Below are 21,661 nucleotides of genomic sequence, written 5' to 3'. Positions count from 1 at the left end.
TGGGTTTATCTCTGGGCGCTTTCTATACTGTTTCATTGATCTGTATTTGTTTTTGTGCCAGTACCATACTGTCTTGATTACTGTAGCTTTGTAGTATAGTTTGAAGTCCAGGAGCCTGATTCCCCGAGTTCCATTTTTCGTTCTCGAGATTGCTTTGGCTATTCGGGGTCATTTTTGTTTCCATACAAATTGTGAAAGTTTTTGTTCTAGTTCTGTGAAAAATGCTATTGGTAGTTGATAGGGATTGCACTGAATCTGTAGATTGCTTTTGGTAGTATGGTCATTTTCACAATGTGGATTCTTCCAATCCAAGAAAATGGTATATCTCTCCATCTGTTTGTATCATCTTTAATTTTTTTTATCAGTGTCTTATAGTTTTCTGCATACAAGTCTTTTGTCTCCTTAGGTAGGTTTTTTCCTAGGTATTTTCTTCTTTTTGTCTGAGTGGTAAATGGGAGTATTTCCTTAATTTCTCTTTCATATTTTTCATCATTAGTGTATAGGAATGCAAGAGATTTCTGTGCATTAATTTTGTATCCTGCTACTTTACCAAATTCATTGATTAGCTCTAGTAGTTTTCTGGTAGCATCTTTAGGATTCTCTATGTATAGTATCATGTCATCTGCAAACAGTGACAGCTTTACTTCTTCTTTTCCAATTTGGATTTCTTTTATTTCTTTTTTCTTCTCTAGTGTTGTGGCTAAAACTTCCAAAACTATGTGAAATAACAATGGTGAGAGTGGACAACCTTGTCTTGTTCCTGACCTTAGAGGAAATGGTTTCAGTTTTTCACCACTGAGAACATGTTCGCTGTGGGTTTGTCATACATAGCCTTTATTATGTTGAGATAAGTTCCCTCTATGACTACTTTCCAGAGGATTTTTATCATAAATGGGTGTTGAATTTTGTCGAAAGCTTTCTCTGCATCTATTGAGATGATCATATGGTTTTTCTCCTTCAATTTGTTAATATGGTTTATCACATTGATAGATTTGCGTATATTGAAGAATCCTTGCATTCCTGGAATAAACCCCACTTGATCATGGTGTATGATCCTTTTAATGTGCTGTTGGATTCTGTTTGCTAGTATTTTGTTGAGGATTTTTGCATCTATGTTCATCAGTGATATTGGCCTGTAGTTTTCTTTCTTTGTGGCATCTTTGTCTGGTTTTGGTATCAGGGTGATGGTGGCCTCGTAGAATGAGTTTGGGAGTGTTCCTCCCTCTGCTGTATTTTGGAAGAGTTTGAGAAGGATAGGTGTTAGCTCTTCTCTAAATGTTTGATAGAATTCGCCTGTGAAGCCATCTGGTCCTGGGCTTTTGTTTGTTGGAAGATTTTTAATCACAGTCTCAATTTCAATGTTGTGATTGGTCTGTTTATATTTTCTATTTCTTCCTGGTTCAGTCTCGGAAGATTGTGCTTTTCTAAGAATTTGTCCATTTCTTCCAGGTTGTCCATTTTATTGGCATAGAGTTGCTTGTAGTAATCTCTCATGATCTTTTGTATTTCTGCAGTGTCAGTTGTTACTTCTCCTTTTTCATTTCTAATTCTATTGATTTGAGTCTTCTCCCTTTTTATCTTGATGAGTCTGGCTAATGGTTTATCAATTTTGTTTATCTTTTCAAAGATCCAGCTTTAAGTTTTATTCATCTTTGCTATTGTTTGCTTCATTTCTTTTTCATTCATTTCTGATCTGATCTTTATGATTTCTTTCCCTCTGCTAACTTTGGGTTTTTCTTGTTCTTCTTTCTCTAATTGCTTTCTTTAGGTGTTAAGGTTAGGTTGTTTATTTGATATGTTTCTTGAGGTAGGATTGTACTGCTATAAACTTCCCTCTTAGAACTGCTTTTGCTGCATCCCATAGATTTTGAGTTGTCGTGTCTCCATTGTCATTTGTTTCTAGGTATTTTTTGATTTCCTCTTTGATTTCTTCAGTGATCACTTCGTTATTAAGTAGTGTATTGTTTAGCCTCCATGTGTTTGTATTTTTTACAGTTTTTTTCCTGTGTTTGATATCTAGTCTCATAGCGTTGTGGTCGGAAAAGATACTTGATATGATTTCAATTTTCTTAAATTTACCAAATTTTCTTAAATTTGTGACCCAAGGTATGGTCTATCCTGGAGAATGTTCCATGAACACTTGAGAAGAAAGTGTATTCTGTTGTTTTTGGATGGAATGTCGTATAAATATCAATTAAGTCCACCTTGTTTAATGTATCATTTAAAGCTTGTGTTTCCTTATTTATTTTCATTTTGGATGACCTGTCCATTGGTGAAAGTGGGGTGTTAAAGTCCCCTATGATTGTGTTACTGTCGATTTTCCCTTTTATGGCCATTACCATGTGCCTTATGTATTGAAGTGCTCCTATGTTGGGTACATAAATGTTTACAGTTGTTCTATCTTCTTCTTGGATTGATACCCTGATCATTATGTAGTGTCCTTCTTTGTCTCTTCTAATAGTCTTTATTTTAAAATCTATTTTGTCTGATATGGAAATTGCTACTCCAGCTTTCCTGTGATTTCCATTTGCATGGAATATCTTTTCCATGCCCTCACTTTCAGTCTGTATGTGTCCCTAGGTATGAAGTGGGTCTCTTGTAGACAGCATATATACTGGTCTTGTTTTTGCATCCATTCAGCCAGTTTATGTCTTTTGGTTGAAGCATTTAATCCATTTACATTTAAGGTAATTATTGATATGTACGTTCCTATTACCATTTTCTTAACTGTTTTGGGTTTGGTATTGAAGGTCTTTTCTTTCTCTTGTGTTTCCCGCCTAGAGAAGTTCTTTAGCATTTGTTGTAAAGCTGGTTTGGTGGTGCTGAATTCTCGTAGCTTTTGCTTGTCTGTAAAGCTTTTAATTTCTCCATCAAATCTCAATGAGATTCTTGCAGAGTAGAATAATCTTGGTTGTAGGTTTTTCCCTTTCACCACTTTAAATATGTCCTGCCACTCCCTTCTGGCTTGCAGAGTTTCTGCTGAAAGATCAGCTGTTAACTTTATGGGGATTCCATTGTATGTTATTTGTTGCTTTTCCCTTGCTGCTTTAATACATTTTCTTTGTATTTAATTTTTGATAGTTTGATTAATATGTGTCTTGGCATGTTTCTCCTTGGATTTATCCTGTATGAGACTCTGTGCTTCCTAGACTTGACTATTTCGTTTCCCATATCAGGAAAGTTTTCAACTATAATCTCTTCAAATATTTTCTCAGTCCATTTCTTTTTCTCTTCTTCTGCAACCCCCATAATTCGAATATTGGTGCATTTAATGTTGTCCCAGAGGTCTCTGAGAGTGTCCTCAATTCTTTTTGTTCTTCTTCTTTATTCTGCTCCCTTTCTCTTCTTTGTTTGCACAACTCCTGGGGTTCAGCTTTGGATTTGGCCCTGCCACTGCATGTAGGTCACCTGAGGGTGTCTGTTCTTCGCTCAGACAGGACAGGGTTAAAGCAGCAGCTGATTAAGGGGCTCTGGCTGGTGGGGAGAGAGGGGTACAAAATGCAGGGCGAGCCTGCAGTGGCAGAGGCCAGCATGACATTGCAACAGCCTGAGGTGCGCTGTGTGTTCTCCCGGGGAAGTTGTCCCTGGATCATGGGACCCTGGCAGTGGCAGGCTGCACAGGCTTCTGGGAGGGGAGGTGTTGATAGTGACCTGTGCTTGCACACAGGCTTCTTGGTGGCTGCAGCAGCGGCCTTAGAATTTCATGTCCGTCTCTGGTGTCTGTGCTAGTAGCCGTGGCTCGTGCCCGTCTCTGGAGCTCGCTTAGGCGGTGCACTGAATCCCCCTCTCCTCACACACCCCGAAACAATGGTCTCTTGCCTCTTACGCAGTTCCAGACTTTTTCCCGGACTCCCTCCTGGCTAGCTGTGGTGCACTAACCCCCTTCAGGCTGTGTTCACACAGCCAACCCCAGTCCTCTCCCTGGGGTCTCACCTCTGAAGCCTGAGCCTCAGCTCCCAGCCCCCACTCACCTCCGCAGGTGATCAGACAAGCCCCTCAGGCTGGTGAGTGCTGGTCGACACCGATCCTCTGTGCAGGAATCTCTCCGCTCTGCCTGCTGCACCCCTATTGCTGTGCTCTATTCCGTGGCTTTGAAGCTCCCCTCGCCTCCGCCAGTGAAGAGGCTTCGTAGTGTGTGGAAGCTTTTCCTCCTTCACAGCTCCCTCCCCAAGGTACAGGTCCTGTCCCTATTCTTTTGTCTGTTTTTTCTTTTTTCTTTTGCCCCATCTAGGTATGTGGGGAGTTTCTTGCCTTTTGCAAAGTCTGAGGTCCTCTGCCAGCATTCAGTAGGTGTTCTGTAGGAGGTGTTCCACATGTAGATGTATTTCTGATGTATTTGTGGGGAGGAAGGTGAGCTCCACGTGTTACTCCTCTGCCATCTTGAAGGTCTCCATATTATTTTAAATGTCTAATTTTCAACAGAAATTATAAGATATACAAAGAAGGAAGAAAGTGTGTTCTATACACAAGGGTAAAAAAGGAATCAATAGAGACTATACTTGAGGAAACTCAAATTTACTAAACAAAGACTTCAAATCAGCTCTTTTAAATATGTTCACAGAACTAAAGGAAATCATTTCTAAAGAAGTAAAGTATGAGGATGATGTCTCACCAAATAAAGAATAGCAATAAAAAATATAGAAATTATGTAAGAGAACTAAATAGAAATTCTGGAGTTGAGAAGTATAATAACCAAAACAAAATAATTCACTAGGAGGGCTCAACAGCAGACTTAAACACTTGTAAGAAAGAATCATCAATAGTGATGACACGTCAACTGAAATCATCCCATCTGAGAAACAGAAAAAAAAAGGAAAAAAAAAAAGAACAAAGCATCAAAAACACCTGTGGGACTCCATCAAGTGTACTGATGCACATATTGGGAATTCCAGGAAGAAAGAGAGAAAGGGACAAAAGAGTATTTGAATAAATAATAGCTGAAACTTCCTGATTTTGATGAAAAAGATGAAGCTATTCAAACTCCAAGTATAATAAACTCAGAGATCCATACCTGGACAGATTACAATCAAACTGTCAAAAGCCAAGAAGAAAATCTTAAAAGCAGCAAGAAAAGTGACTCATCACACACCAAGGATTCTAAAAAGATTAACAGCTGGTTTCTCATCAGAAACCATGAAGGCCAAAAGGCAGTAAGATTAACATATTCAAAGAAATGAATATAGAAAGAAAAAGACTATCAACCAAGAATTCCATAGCCAGTAAAATTATCCTTCAAAAATGAAGGAGAGAGCTTCCCTGGTGGCGCAGTGGTTGAGAGTCCGCCTGCCGATGCAGGGGACACGAGTTTGTGCCCCGGTCCGGGAAGATCCCACATGCCGCGGAGCAGCTAGGCCCATGAGCCATGGCTGCTGAGCCTGCGCATCCGGAGCCTGTGCTCCGCAACGGGAGAGGCCACAACAGTGAGAGGCCTGCATACTGCAAAAAAAAAAAAAAAAAAAAAAAGGAGGAGAAATTGAGACATTCTCAGATAAGCAAAAACTGAGTTCATTATTGGTAGACCTCCCCTATCAAGAAATACTAAAGGGAATCCTTCTCCCTAAAATAAAAGAACAATAGACAGTAAATCAAATCCACATGAATAAATAAAGAGCACCAGGAAAGGTAACCACATAGATAAATATAAAGGATTGTTTAAGCGTATTTTTTTGTTCATAACTTTTTTCTCCTGTATTATTTAAAAGACAACTGCACAGAGCAATAATTATAAATCTGTGTAGATGGACATACAATGTATAAAGATATGTATATGTATATGCCAATAACACCACAAAGGATGGGGAGGGGGAGGCAACAGACCTATACTGGATCAAAGTCTGTGTATACTATTGAAATTAAGTTGGTATATAATCTGAACTAGATTGTTATAAATAAATATTAATTATAATCTCAGGACAACCACTAAGAAAATAACTCAAAGAAATATAATTTAAAAAAAAACAAGGAAATTAAAATGATAAACTAAAAAGTATCATTTAAACAAAAAAAGCAGCAGTAATGGTGAAATAAAGGATAAAGAAAGACACGAGATATATAGAAAAAAATAACAAAATGTCAAATGTAAATTCTACATTAACAATTATTATGTTAAATGTAACTGGCTTGAACACTCCAATTAAAAGGTGGACATTGGCAGGATGGATTAAAAAAATGAACAAACCATATGCTGTTTACAAGAGACACGTTTTAGATTCGAAGACGCAAACGGGTTCAAAGTAAAAAAGTCTGGAAAAACATACACCATGAAAACAGAAACCAAAAGAGAGCTGGGATATTATACTAATATTGGATAAAATATACTTTAGGTCAAAAATTGTTAATAGAGACAAAGAAGGACATTTTACAATGACAGAGGGTCAACACATCAAGAAGATATAAAATTATAAACATATATACACTTAATAACTGAGCTCTGGGGCTTCCCTAGTGGTGCAGTGGTTAAGAATCCGCCTGCCAATGCAGGGGACACAGGTTCAAGCCCTGGTCCAGGAGGATCCCACATGCTGTGGAGCAGGTGGGCCTGTGTACCACAACTACTGAGCCTGCGCTCTAGAGCCCGCGAGCCACAACTACTGAGCCCGCGAGCCACAACTACTGAAGCCCACGTGCCTAGAGCCTGTGCTCCGCAACAAGAGAAGCCACCGCAATGAGAAGCCTACACACTGTAACAAAGAATAGCCCCCACCCACTACAACTAGAGAAAGCCCATGTGTAGCAAAGAAGACACAATGCAGACAAAAATAAATTAATTAAAAAAAACAGGCCATCATATAAAAGTAAAAAAAAAAAAGACTGAAAGCTTTCCCAAGGTAAGTAAAAAGAAAAGGACACCTGTTGTATTCAACATTGTACTGGAGGTTCTAGCCACACAATTAGGCAATGAAAAAAAAACAGATTGGAAAGGAAGAAGTAAAATGATTTCTATTTACAGATGACATGATCTTGTGTATAGAAAATCCTAAGGAGTTCACAAAAAAATTATGAAAACTAATAAATGAGTTTGGCAAGGTTGCAGGATACAAGATCAGTACACAAAAATCAATTATATTCCTATACACTGGCAATGTACAATCCAAAAATGAAAGAAAACAATTCCATTTACAATAGCCCCCAAAAGAATAAAATAATTAAGAATAAACTTAACAAAATAAGTGTTAGACTTGTACACTGAAAATCATAAAACACTGATGAAAGAAATTAAAGAGACCTAAATAAGTGCAAAGACATCCTGTTGTTCATGAACTGGAAGACTTAATTGATCTAATACATTGAACTTGATCCCCATAAAAATTCAAGCTGGTGTTTCTTGCAGAAATTGACATGCTGATACTAAAATTCTTATGAAAATGCTCTGAACCCATAATAGTCAAAACAACCTTGAAAGGGAAGAACAAAGTTTGAAGACTCACATTTGCCAATTTCAAAACTTACAACAAAACAATAATAATCAAAATGTGCTTAAGGAGAGATATATAGACCAATGGAATAGAATTGAGAATCCAGAAATAAACCTATACATTTACAAGCAATTGATTTTTGACCAGGATGACATGAAAATTCAATGGAGAAAGAATAGTCTTTTCACAAATGGTACTGGGACAACTGGATATCTATCTGCAAAAGAATGAAACTGGATCCCTACCTCAAACCATTTATAAAAATTAACTCAAAATTAGATCAAAGACGTAAACATAAGAAATAAAACTATAAAACTCTTAGAAAGAAACAAAGGCATAAATTTTTGTGATTTTGGATTAGGCAATGGTTTCTTCTTAGATGTGACACGGAAAGCACAAGCAATAAAAGAAAAAATAGAATAACCGCAATTCTTCAAAATTAAAACCTTTGTGTTCCAAAGAACACTATGATGAAAGCCACAGAATGGGAGAACATTGGCAAACCATATATCTCATTAGGGACTAGTATCTACGATAGAAAACAAATAAATAGAACTCTTATAGCTCAACAATAAAAAGACAACCCACTTAAAAACTGAGCAAAGGATCTTAATTGACATTTTTTCAAAGAAGATATATATCACTTACACCCATTAGAATGGCTATAATCAAAAAGACTGACAATAACAAATGTTGGCAAGGATATGGAAAAACTAGAACTTTCATTCATTACTGATGGAAATGTAAAATGGTACAGTCACTTTGGCAAGGAGTTTGGCATTCCTCAAAAGTTAAACAGAGTTACCTATAAGCAATTCAACTCCTATGTATATTCATAAGAGAACTGAAAACCAATGTTTACGCGAAGCCTTGTACACAAATGGCAGCATTATTCACAAAAACCAAAAAATGAAAACAACCCAAATGTCCATGAACTGATGAATGAATAAGCAACATATGTTTATATCCATTCAACATAATGTTATTCAGCCAAACAAAGGAATGGATACATGCTATAATATACTAAGTGAAAGAAGTCAGTCACAAAAGACCACGTATCGTATGACTGCATTTTTATGAGCTGTCCAAAACAGGGAAATCCATATACAGAAAGTGGATTAGTGGTTGCTAAAGGCTGGGGAGAGGAGGAAATGGGGAGTGACTGCTAATGAACACTGAGTATTTTCTTGGGAGTGATGAAAATGTTCTGAAATTAGACAGTGGTATGGTTGTAAAACCTTGTGAATATACTAAAAACCACTGAATTGTATACTTAAGAAAAAAAAGGAACAGTAGATGCCTTCAAAAGTTCTGCAAGATGATTATTTTTAGTCTATAATTCCATGTATGAACTTATAATGCTAGGAAAATGGCAATTGAGGCTGGGGGAGGAGAAAGAGGGGAGATGCTCTAAGAGAACTAACTTCTCAGCTACCATAACTGAAAGCTGATGTTAGCTATTTAAAAATTTCTAATTTCAGATATAGCAATATTAGAATACTACTTTAAACTAGCTAAATACCAGAAGAAACAACTAAAAGACTATCTCTGAGTAGTGACCTACAAACGGCAAGGACCTGACATATATGATTTTTATATGCTCTTCATTTGTTAATTTAATACAAAATTTAAAATGACTATTTTTAAGAGAGAAACATCATCATACTCTAAGAAACTGGACTATCTGAAAAATGTAGTAGAGAAGGCCTGGCACTCGGGTCAAAAGACTGATTTCATGTCCTGTGTCATTTATTGGCCATCTAATAATGAACTAATCACTGTGTCTAGTTTCATATCTGTAAAATTGAGAATAAAATTACCTTTGCTCCTAACTAAAATTTGCTATGAAAATCAAATGAAACAAAAGTAGATTAAAAAGCATTGTTTAAAAATGAAAAATTATGTACTATCTACGTAACACTACAGATACCCAAATATTTTAGATTTTACTTATCAAAGTAGATACCAAAGTGGACATTCATGATCCTGCTAAGCTGTCTGTCTCCAGGATTTACTTTAACTTGAATCATCTGGATGAAGGACCAGAATAGAAACAGACTCAAGGGAATATTCCATAACCTGCCAGATAAATGAAGTAATGTGCTTATTATCAGTTAGTTACAGAATTTCTTTCTCCTAAGAATAAATTGTCTTCTAGAAAATATGTGCATGCCTGTACATCAATTTAAAAAAATAAACAAAGAACAGCATTTACCTTCACAGTCAAATCCTCATTACCCAGTGTGACGTGGACTTGAATAGGTGGGTAAACACCTTTGTCGGCATGATGCTCCATCGTTGCTCTCATTGCATTCTGAAATACATAAGGGTTACATTAAAAATGCAACTTTAAAGAGAGAAACTAATTACAATTTTCAAGTACATATGCACTACTTGAAATTCTTCTAAAAATTTAATTCAGTGGAAATATGCCAGAGAATCATAATTCTTATAACCATATTTAAAGAATTACTTTAAAAAAATAAGTCAGTTTTGAAGGACTTGGTAGATATTTAGATTTAAAGACCCCAACTAAATTCTGCATATTTTCCAAAACCAGACTTCTCGACACTTTTAACTAGTTTTACATGAAAGCAGAAAATTCTATCCAAATATTTTTATAATTTGGTAATGGGCAAACCTTGTTTTTTGAAAACAGTTTCATCTCCATTTTAAAGAACTATTTAAATTGCCATAAATTGCTTTAAGAAAAAACAATTTTTTCATTTAGTATTAATAGCAAGTCTTATTATGATGTGGAAATGAATCCAAGTTACCACTAGTTTGAAACTGGGGTATTTACACTGTAAAACTGTTTTGACCAATTTCTAGAGGATACAGGGTACACAGTGCCAACATATCATAAGCACTAAGTGATAACATGACATGTAGCATTGGAGTGTAGGAACTGCTAAGACTAGATACAGTTTAAAAGGCAAAAGACAGGACTGAACTTGGAAATAAGAGTGTGTGGCCCTGGAACACCAATCAGGATTGAGTCCCCTGAGGAGGGGAGTCTGTCATCTCTACCAAAGGCCATTTAAGATCAGGTTTCAGACAGAAGCCATTATCACTGACATAATATAAAATCTGTTACATAATATGGTAATATTTCTTTTATAAAGCATCATGGGGAACAAGATCTTTATGTGACTGCAATTTCAAGGAAAAAAGTTACTTTTAATCCTTGAAGTGCCAATCGTTTATTCATTTAACTACTTTGGTAGAAAGATTTTTGTAAGATATTCAATACGTTCTTGCTGTCTTAGAACCAAGAACATTCTTCAATCTTTGCTATTCTAAGACAGTCAACCAGTTTTTCTGTGTTTCACTGTATTTTCCTTTTTCATGATCAGGCTGAAAGCCACCTCTTCTCTCTTCCACAGGCTCTTGGCTGAAGACATGGTAACCACACTGAGAGAGACTACAGGCTTGATCTGGGGTGTAATTTTCAGCCACGTGGACCCGTACCACTCCTCATCATTCACTTTCCTGTCTACCAGCAAGTGTCATTGGTGTGTTGATGAGAAAAAACGTACTCTCAATATTATTAGCATAATTGTATTTAGTTTTCAAATTTTGCTGTAAAGAGCAAAAATAACAGGAGAAGTCCTGTAAATCAATATAAGTGACTTTCTCAAAAAAAATGCATATAACAGTGGGACTGGTCCTTTAGAGGTGAAAGTTGAGAATCATTCTTCTAAATATTTTGTTTTGTAAAAATATAAATAAAACTTTATTGAGCACCTATAGTGTGCTGCCACTGTATTAGAATTTAGTATGTTATTCTCTTCATAGTAACCTAGATAGTATTATCCTTGTTTTACAGAGGAGTAAACTGAGGCTCAGAAAGGTTGAGTGACTTGCCCAAGGTCACACACATATTACGTGGCAGAATTGGAATTCAAATCCAGGTCTTTCTGAGTCCCAGGTCTGAGCTTACCATTAAACTGAGGGGCCTGTGAGTGTTGACAAACAGCGGATCTCCAGTGATGTGACATGACACCGAACATGAAAGGGTATCTTTTAATGAAACTGAGGAAAATGCGGTACAGTATTTAAACTTTCAAAGCAGATTCCTAACCTTAGAAAAGGACTGATAAAGGTGACGTAATACTATTTTACAAACCTTGAAAAGTTCAAACACCATGTGATAGAGATGGGATGGTACATAAACCACTTGTATTGGCTGTCCTGGTGATTTTGCTACAGAGCAGAAGAGAAAAATATGAAAGTACAGAGAGATGTGCTTAGAGCATTTTAAAGAATATATTGTGTAGTGATGAAAAGAAAACATTTACTATGGAGGATAGTACTATTTGGGGGAGAAGGGCCACACCAGTTCTTCACTGAATCAGTGTTTGAACCCAATGCTCACACAAATTTATAACTGACTGTGACAACAAGAGTCCTGCACTCACTCTTGCAATCCTGCATAATGATCTGCCAACCCATCTTCCCATTCTTGTCTACAACGGTGAGTCTGTTTTAAGACACTCAGCCTTAAGGTCGGAATTTCACCTTCCAAAAAGAAGTGTTAAAGTCTACTTGGTCCAACCCACATAAATACATTATTTCTTTAAAAAGCCATTTTTTAATTTTTTCACCCAGGTGGAACGTTTTGTTTTATTTTAGGTACTTCAACGGATATAGATCTGAATAAAAACTTTGAGCTAGCATCAATTTATCAAGGACTACTAATTCTACATTCAAACATTTAATAGGAGCCCAGCTGGGGGTAGAGGGCAGATAATAAGTAAAGCAGAACTTTTAGTAAAGGAGTAAGAGTCTCCATACCTTAGAATTCTAATTTAGCCAATAAACTGGACTCTCCACTGAATACTGTCCCTTGGAAACATGCCCAGAGCAGTTCAGGTTCCCAAACTATCACTTGTGCATTGTGGTTCTTATTTACTGAATGGTACCATATGGCTTTAGAAAACCAGGCAATTCTATTTTCAATGGGGCAACTTCCTCCACTGCCCTCCCACTCTAAGGTCCAGAATACAACTCAGTAAAGCCTATTTAATTTCATTCTTCTTAAAGGGTGATTTTAACTTAGGAAATGTTTGTCCCTCTATCAAACTACCCTACCTCAAGGAAAAACAGGGAGACTCATCAATCTCCTTCCAAGGCATCTAAACCTTTTGTGTCCAAAAGGCACTAGTCAGGGTAAAAAGAAGACCATCAGAAATAATCAGATTCTCATATAGATGAGCATCCTTTCCTCTTTTACATCTCCAGTCTTTTTACTTCCTCAACAATAAAAAATGGTTTACAACTCAGGAAACAGAAATCTTAAAGGGTAAACCATACATTATTGAAGTACATATAAAAGTCAGATGTAATTTTCTCGGCATCACTTTTTTCTATGACTAACCAGAAAATCAAAAATAAGCAAAGAATCAATATTATCAATTAAAAATAAGGAAAACGGGGAAGAAAAAGCCAAAATGTCTTTCAGACAGGATCCAACTAAATTAAAAAATATATATATATATGTACACACACATAAATACATATATTTTTAACATGATTTGCTCTCCCTCAGTTTTCAGATCCAATGAAGAAGGTGATGAAAAGTTCTTTTAATTAAAACAAATCTAAATTCTTCTTATCATTCCTTCTCTGGTAATCGTAACACTAATCATTAAGGAAAAGGCATCAGGCTTACCATTTAGTTCTTCAAGTTCTAGTTCGGGAGAGTTAATATAATACAAATCACACAGACGCCTAGCATTTTCATAGCCATCTAGTGTGAATCAAAACAAAAAAGTCATTAAATAAATTTACTTCTGTTTCATGCATTAAGATGGCAATAGTATATAGACAAAAGAAATTTTAAAACTTTCTACAGAAAAAAATATACTTTAATAATCTTAGTTTGGGGAAGGTCTTTTTTAAGTACGACATGACAAAGCCTAAAGGCCAGAAAGGAAAAAATGACAGATATGATCACAAAAAATTAAAATATCTGTATGGGAAAAGACACCATAAACAAAGTAAAAAGAAAACCAGAAGGCTGAAGAAAATATTTACAATACAGATAACAAAAATTTAGAGTTGTAAGGGTTTAGGGAATAGCCACTCTCATTCATTGATACGTTTTTGGAGGTATCAAAATTTGAAAGGCACTTTAAATATTTTTGATTCTAGGAATCTTGCCTTCTAAAATACTAGCAAAAGTCAGCACATATCTAAGGATGTCCACTGCAGTACTGTTGGTGATAGAAAATTTAAAACAACCGAAATAGGCATCAATAGGAGATGGATTAATACATTCTGATACATCCGTAACGGCCATTCAATAACCTGGTGTATATCCATATGTACTGCACATGGTACAATGTCTGTAAACTTGTAGAAAAATATACACAAAGTACCCCATTTTCCAAAAACAACAAACAAGACCAACAGTTATGTATGTGTGTGAGTATAGACGGTACAAACACAAAAAAGTGTAGAAAGATGCAAACCAAACTATTATGAATTATGGCTCCAATATAGGGAATTAGAAAGGGGGTAGGAGGAAATATTTTGAAGTCAACCGATAGCTTCATAACATCACCACACTCTAACAAAACACTGTATCAACAAAACATTCGTCCTATTCATAGTGCACAGTTAGCATTATAAAGTTATATTCAAACCCATACGTTCACTCCTAACATTTTATCTCATAATATAAATAATTATTTTAATAGCAAGAAATAATACTCAATTTTGATTTTTTCATTTTTTCTGAAAGGAGAAAGGTACTTACCTTTAATAACTTCAACCACATTGCAGTTTGGATTTATGCTTCCAATGTGTTTTCGATGAGACAGGCTTCCTTTGCCTTTTCCACCAAATAATAAAGCTATCAAAAAATAAAAAACAAATAAAATAAGCTAAAATACCTAATGCCCCTGTCCAGATTTGAATACTGTTTCTCTAATGGGTAGCAAACAGTAGAACAAGTATTTTCCTTAAACATAAACATAGTATTTTACATAATGTTAAACATAAAAACTCAATTTAAAAAAAGCTCCTTTGTACGGCAGTCTATTTGCTTTTCTTAATACGTGAAAAAGTAAAATTAAATGTTCTCCCTAAAAGGAAGTTTTCTAAATAAATTTAAAATACACCAACACATCTTATTTAGCTTCTTCTCTTGACTTGCAGACACTCACAGTGCTGATTGAGTAACATTCTAATTGAAATGCGACTCATGTAGAAACGATCCAAAAAGTACTGAACATTCTGGCTGGTGACAGGATCCACCCCGAAGCTCTCCTTGTATTCAATCACACCCTGAGCCATCGTGGGAATCACGTCATTGTGTCGGTTCCTGATCCGTATCACAGTATCTGTAAAGCTAAACAAACCCGTCTGTTAAAACAGCCAAATATTTTGGCAAGTGAATGGGATACTAAAATCTAAGTTTACTCAATAATACTAGGCAAGGAAGCCCTAATTCAGTAAAATAAGCATCGGTGCATGTTTTCTTACACTTATTTAAATATATTTCAGATGATAAAATATACCACATCTATGGAGATGTTAAGAAATTCCAAAATAGAACTTGTGAGATGTAATTATTTTCTGGGAACTCCTGAAAGTAACACGGCCACAAAGCACAATCCTACAAATGTGAAGGGTTTTCTTTAACCATTATTAACTAAGATTATCTGAGCACTTGCTATGAGGATGGATCCAGGGACATTCAGCATAAGGGAAGACAGAGTACTTGCTTCTAGGGAACACATGCTCTGTAAGGAATGAAGATGAATGAGCCAATAAAGGCTGTCTATTTTGGAACTATTCCCCAGGTTCAAAAACAGAAAGGGCCACTTAGAAAAGTAGAAAAGAATTCTAAGTCCATTCATCCAATGAGTTTAAAAAAAAATGGGAGAAGAAAAGGTAAATGTTGTGTTCAAAGAAAAATCTTCAAGCCATCCAGGCTTCCCATTTCTATCATTCGGAAGACATTATTGCATGGTTAATTTAAAGAACTAAATAAAAGAGGAAAGAAGTCTTAGTTATGAAGTAACAAAATCCATCTTGTAATATACCCGTAAGAATTTACACTTCCGAATGAGTGCTTTCTCATTCAAAGTCATCATCTTGAATGCTATTAACCTATTCCAATGATGCTCTCACTACTCAAAACATTTCTGGAATTCCTAGCTTGTAATTAGTTTTGAAACCAAACTGTTAATCCAAAATACAAACAACAAAACTCCTCAAAAACAACAATCAACTCATCATTTCTAGTCACTCCTTAATCATTTATTTCACATCTCTCTATCTTGTCAAAACCAAAACCTGCAGTATTCTGCCTGGCTGCTCACCTTATTTTTTAAAATTCAGCTCTGAATAACTTTTCCCAGAAGGTTCTACAGCATAATGTTTACTTTTAAGTAAGACTGAGTGGGTCCAAATCCATTTGCTATCTCTGTGACCTTAATGCTATCTTATGTTACTTAACCTCTTTGTGCACAGATAGTATTACCTCAGTAGAGTTATTTTAAAGATTAAATGACATCATCTGTGTAAACTATGCTGCATACCTAGACACAGAGTAAAATTCCTGATGTTATTTTCAGACCAAAATCATGTTTAAAAAGTGAAATGTTGCTATCACCTTCAAAGACAGTAAATAAAAAATGTGTAATGCACTCGAAGGACAACAAAAGAGGTAGCCTTTAAGTTCTGAGCAACATTCACTGGAATAAGCAGGTAACTTGCCTTAGGGGACTATGGGGCTTATTAGTCCTGGTATGTTGATTATTAAACAGGTCACATTACTTACACTGTCTCAAAGACCACTGGTCATAAACTAGAGACCCATAGACAAGTTTTTGTAGACCTTCAGTGTTTGTTAAAAATTTAATTAGTTTCCAATCTTTCAAAATTAGGAGATTTTACTTTAAAAAAAAACTAGACTTGCAGTTTTTCTTACACACACACACACACACAGATCAGATGATCTGGGCAGTGTTTCTGCTCAGCAATGATCAGCAGAGCTGAGATGGCTGTCCTTTAGAAGCATGCACTCTCCAGGTCAAGAGTCCTCACCAGCCCCCTATCATCCAAGTGGTACTGAGGCCACATCTACATTTCCATATTGGTCATCCCACTTGAATTATATCTTTCTTTACACTAGAGTTAAGAGGAACATGAAGATTTTCTTATGCCCAGCCCAATTTACGAACTTATGTTACCTGATTGGCCTGTATGGGCTGCTATAGACACATATACCACCATATGTTCTAGAGCAGTAGGAAACTAAAAGTTAATCAATTTTCCTAAAGTGACCCAACAGCAGGTATAAGCTCAATACCTTTACATTTTTTATATGATGTTCAAACAGTATAAAAATTCTGTTCAGAATAGGGTCAAAACTGTGTACTTACTCATAAACAGTTTTAGCATCTTCAGCACTTTTGTCCTTAAAATCAAGAAGCTCCTGAAGACTCTGGATATACCTAAAATGCAAATCAACCCCTAGTAAAGCTGTTCTTTTACATTTTGAAACTTTAATATTGTGAAAATGTTCAAAAGGCATTTTTAACATTTCTTAATTTTTAATTAATTTTTAACAAATTATGGTTGAAGTAGGATTTTTATACCCATTCACGTTCAAGCAAAGCGCCTGACAATAATTAGAAGAAGGTATATGTTTTCTCCTAAAAGCTTAGGTTAAATTTGATTTAAGAATTTTAAGATTTCCTACTACTTTTTTTTTTAAAGTTCTATACTCTAAGATAGTTTTTAAATTTCTTAAAATTACCACTGTACCTTACAGTATAAATACTGACTTATGAGAACTGAGTCTGTCACCAATAGTTATGTGATATTGGGCAAATGACTTAACTTGTCTTAGTCTCAGTAAAATGTGGATGTCAGCCTACCTTGGTCTAAGAGTCTAACTTAAATGCCTCTGCTTTAAAAACTTAATTTTAGATGTTTGTGTCCAGTCAACAGATGTTTATTGAAAGTTTACAATCTAACATGCGGTTCTTTTAAACAACTGAACAAAAACACAAAAGTCATGAAAATGCAGGTTTTTAATTTACCTAACAATTCAAGGGAGCAAATCACCTGGTAAAGGAACAAAATGAGGGAAGCCAGATGACTCTCTGAAGGTCATGCTGAGGAGCACAGTGGCAGTGCAGCGCCAGAGCCAAAACACCTACCATTCAATGACCATCAGTAGTGTAAGGTCTGCTTTGGCTTGATCTAAAACTGCCATAACTTAGCAGGCACCCAGGGGCAATGAAAGTGTTTTAAAAATCTGTAAATCCACATGTTGGTTTGGAAAGTTGTTTCTGACAAGCAATATGCCTTACTGCATGCCAATACATTCCAAAGTCAAGTGATTCTGATGTCTACTGTTACGACTTAACACTTACTTTTCTCTTTATTGGCAAGAACAATTACGCTCTTTATTCAAGAGATACTGAAACCAAGCAGGACCCTGTGGGGCTCCTGGGCATGGAAGCCTTTCCATGTCCCCTGTTTCTTGTTTGTAGGGAATAGACTCCAGCCTCCACAACCTTCCCTGAGTTCCAAAGGGCAGGTCCAAACAGTTGGTAATCAGGGAAGGGAGGGGATGCAGAGACAAGGCAGGAGCAGCCAAGAAACAACAGTGCAGCCTTGGGGCAGGTCCTGGTTCCACCTCAAGTGAGATACATAACAATATCTTTGAGCTTTTTTACAGAACTAAAACCCCCAACAAATGGAATATGTTAGCATTCTTTAATCCAGAGAAGGTCACAGTTTGATAACCTCAGGAAGCTCATCGGGAGACCACCTGAGGCCAGATGAAAGGACTGCAGGCCCTGCACACACCCTGGTCCTTATCAGCAAACCCTGCCCTTGAACCACTGCTATAATCACCAAATCTCTGTGGGTTGGGACACAGTTTTTCAGGGCATGAGCCCACTGTGTCCCACTTTGCCTGGCAAAGCAATAAGCTATTCTTTCCTACTTCTCCCAAAACTCTTGTCTTCAAGATTTGATTCGGCACCAGTGCACAGAGGCCGAGTTTTTGGCATCAAATTTTCAAGACTTACAATGTGTTAGGCACAGATAAGATTTCAAAATGCAGCATATTCTATTTTTAATGAATTAAAAACAAAACAAAACAAAACAGGAATAAGCCTCCATAGAAAATTGTATGTCCCCCTTCCATCAGAGTTCCTCTTACTTAAACCACATTTCTGTTACATTCTTGGACTACATGGCATCTAATTATCATTTATGTAGCAGTCATACTTCTTTCACTTATTTTAAAAGACTGACATTAGATCAGCTTCTTCCAAAACTATAATGCCTACAACAGGAAAGCTAGGATCTCCACAAATCATAATTGGGAAATGTCTTGCAGCTCAATTTTTTCCATTTAAGACTGAAATCTGGCAAACTCTTTTGTTTGAAATCTATAGTGCTTAAGAGAGTAACACTTTTAATAACATTAACAAGAAGGCTGTACACAGGTGGCCACATATGTGTGCACACTTTTAATACCTCTACTGTCATTTTTTAAAGGAGAGATCATAGTTTCTACACAATTCTAATAACTTCTAATTGTCTTTAAATGGTAGAATAAAGATTTTAACTTTTGTGATTTATAAAAATATACTTCAATAAAATAAATTCAGTTTATAAAAAATATTTATACCCTTTAATACATTTTATTAATCTAACCACAGCATGGGGCAGTAGAAACAAACAAATCTGAGTTTGAATCCCAGCTCCACCACGACTGGTACTGCCTCGGACAAAGGACTTAATCTGTAGGTGCCTCAGTTTTCTCATCTATAAAATGGAGGTAATCATGCCTACTGGGCAGGGTTATTGAAGGGATTAAAGGTAATGTACATAAATCCCTAACTATCACCATACAGTAGATATTTTTATTACATTATAAAATAACATCCCTGCAGATTTAATAACACAAATCTGAAATATAGTGTTTGTATTTCTGTGCAGTTCTGATTGTTTTTTTCAAAACCAAAAAGTAGTACAGTCCAGGATTCAGGGGATAAACCCAGATACATCCAAACAAAGGAGGAGGTTTGCTGCCACTACCTTAAGATTCCCCTGAAGAGTAAAAAAGTATTTGCTTTAACTTCGGGTAAAGTCTACAACTCTATGGAAATTGCAAACTCAAGACAGGGAATCTTACCAGCTTTGCACCAATTGAACTGATGGTGTCCTGAGAAGATTATCTGGAAGAAGACTTATTTCTTTCATTATATTTGCCAATCTCACAGGCAACTCTTGCCGCAGAAACATAAATGAGGTCTTTTCACAAGCATTCACAGATCCTGAAACCAAAGAGTGGGAAGAGCAGTAAGTGGAGGCCATAAGGCAGGGAGAAACACAGAGGGAGTTATTTGGCAAGTGGTAGCATCACCATATGACAGGGCAAGGAAGAGGAGGCAAGGGACAAGATACCCTGAATGACCTTCCAACTCCTACCCTTCCAACCACACTGTACAGCAGCAATGAGGATACTTTCTTATCTCCATTACTCACATCTCCCATCTTAGAACTAAGACAACCTAAGCAAGCCTAAGCAAGTCACAGGGTCTAATTAACGTAGGACCTGCAAAAACCTATCCTATGTAACTTGTTGTTGCTATCATTAAAAAAATCTGTTTCTTAACTCTAGGTTTATGAGAAGAACCTCTCTAAGAAACGGAAATTTTGACATGTTCACAGGAAGATGCATTGATTCCACGCAGAACTACTACACTAATTGCCATAAGCAAAGAGTAAATGTAGAAGAATCTTTCAGGCAACAAAGCAAAAAATACCAATGCCTGTTCAGCAATCATCTTCAAGCTTCTCCCCCAGCAGGTCCTATTCAATTGTTTGATTCCTGGAAAGCAACCTGCTTCCTCCTCCACTCCTATCTCAAGATGCTAAGCAGAACAGCTGTAGAATCTCCTTTGGCAAGCAGTTTCATTTAAGTTAAACTAAAAAGCCCTGTTATTTCAGTAATGCATTTTAAACTCACTGATTTAATCTTGCTGTTTTAGCAAGAGACATCCTTAGCAAAAACTAGATTGTCAATAGCAGGAATTATTGTATTAAAACATTTTCCTGTGAAAGTTTAATGGCATACTTGGGAACAAGGCCAAATTCACCCCTTAATCACACTACAGTCATTTTAAAGTAAAAACAAAAACCAAGAGCTCCGAGCCAAACAAAATTGCCACTGTAAACCACAAGTTCAAAATACCAAAAGATACCATGGTGGTATCTTTCAAGCCACTAGTGATCCGTTAGTGACCAAACAGCACTCAAAATGCTGAAGATAACTTTGCCTACTCCAAGTTTTGACTTTATTAGTTTCCCCCGTTTCCCCTTAGCGCCCCCATATGAGAAGGCAAAGTTAATTTAAATGCCTGACTTTGAAATTCCTCTGCAGCCTTTCTAGAGAAAACCAGGAAGCACCCATCCGAGGAAGGCGAAAGTCGATAGTCACTTTGGTAAACAAACCCCACATCATATTGTACTCACGCACTTTACACGTGCTCCAGAGTTTGTTGTTGACGAAATGAATGTGCCATTGGTGGAAACTCCTAAGCCAGTGGCAAGGAAAACATTCTCTGAAACACTGGGCCAGTTATAACCTGCTTCCCCTATCAGCACGCCACTTTTATGCAATCATCATATGCAAAACTAAGCATTTATCAGCACTCTGCAGAATCCCAACGCGACTCCCAGAGGTGTCAGCACACTCGCTTCCCACCGGAGCTGCGCTCTTCCGAAACGGCCAGGCTGCGAGCGCGGAGGTGCACACGGGCGCTGAAAAGCGACGGGTCATTCCGCCCTCGGCCCCGGGTTTGTTTTTCAACAATACACGGCAAAAAAAAACCCACACGCTTCCAGTTATCTCGCCTGCCCCTGCACCTGAGCAGAAAGATCCATCCGCGAGGAAGGAAGGAGGCGCCTAAGGCGCCCGGGGAGAGACGTTGAGTGGGGCGCTCAGAAAACAAGAGGGCGTCCGCGCGGGCCGGGCCCGGCCGGGGTCAGCGGCCGCAGCTCCCGGCTGGGGCTGCGCAGGAAGGCCCGAGGTCCGGGCCGCACTCACCGAAGTCCAGGAACTGCTTCATGGAGAGCGGGGACGGTGAGAAGCGCGCGTAGAAGTCCACTTGGCCCGGAACGCCGCGTTCAGGCGCCGGGCCGGAGCCCGAGTCCGAGGTGAGGCTGCGGCTGACGCTGGGGCGGGCGGCGCGCAGCCCCGG

General features: G+C 37.2%; 1 protein-coding gene across 1 annotated transcript in view; it reads right to left on the bottom strand.

The window, feature by feature from the left end:
* The window catches only part of PDK1 (pyruvate dehydrogenase kinase 1), a 36,666-nt gene extending 15,011 nt beyond the window's left edge, over positions 1-21,655 (bottom strand). The window contains exons 1-8 of the mRNA XM_024732862.1: positions 21,508-21,655; positions 19,591-19,732; positions 16,814-16,885; positions 14,588-14,772; positions 14,179-14,274; positions 13,090-13,167; positions 11,545-11,621; positions 9,631-9,729 (exon numbers count right to left, since the gene is read on the bottom strand). Of these exons, the coding sequence (XP_024588630.1) occupies positions 9,631-9,729; positions 11,545-11,621; positions 13,090-13,167; positions 14,179-14,274; positions 14,588-14,772; positions 16,814-16,885; positions 19,591-19,732; positions 21,508-21,529 (771 nt within the window). The 5' untranslated portion in view covers positions 21,530-21,655. The remainder of the gene's footprint in view (positions 1-9,630; positions 9,730-11,544; positions 11,622-13,089; positions 13,168-14,178; positions 14,275-14,587; positions 14,773-16,813; positions 16,886-19,590; positions 19,733-21,507) is intronic.
* Positions 21,656-21,661: the final 6 nt, after the last annotated feature.

Source organism: Neophocaena asiaeorientalis, unplaced genomic scaffold (assembly GCF_003031525.2).
Source record: "Neophocaena asiaeorientalis asiaeorientalis breed wild unplaced genomic scaffold, Neophocaena_asiaeorientalis_V1.1 scaffold96, whole genome shotgun sequence".
Lineage (NCBI taxonomy): Eukaryota > Metazoa > Chordata > Mammalia > Artiodactyla > Phocoenidae > Neophocaena > Neophocaena asiaeorientalis.
The sequence above is the reverse complement of the archived record's forward strand: the minus strand, read 5'-3'. Positions and strand labels throughout refer to the sequence as shown.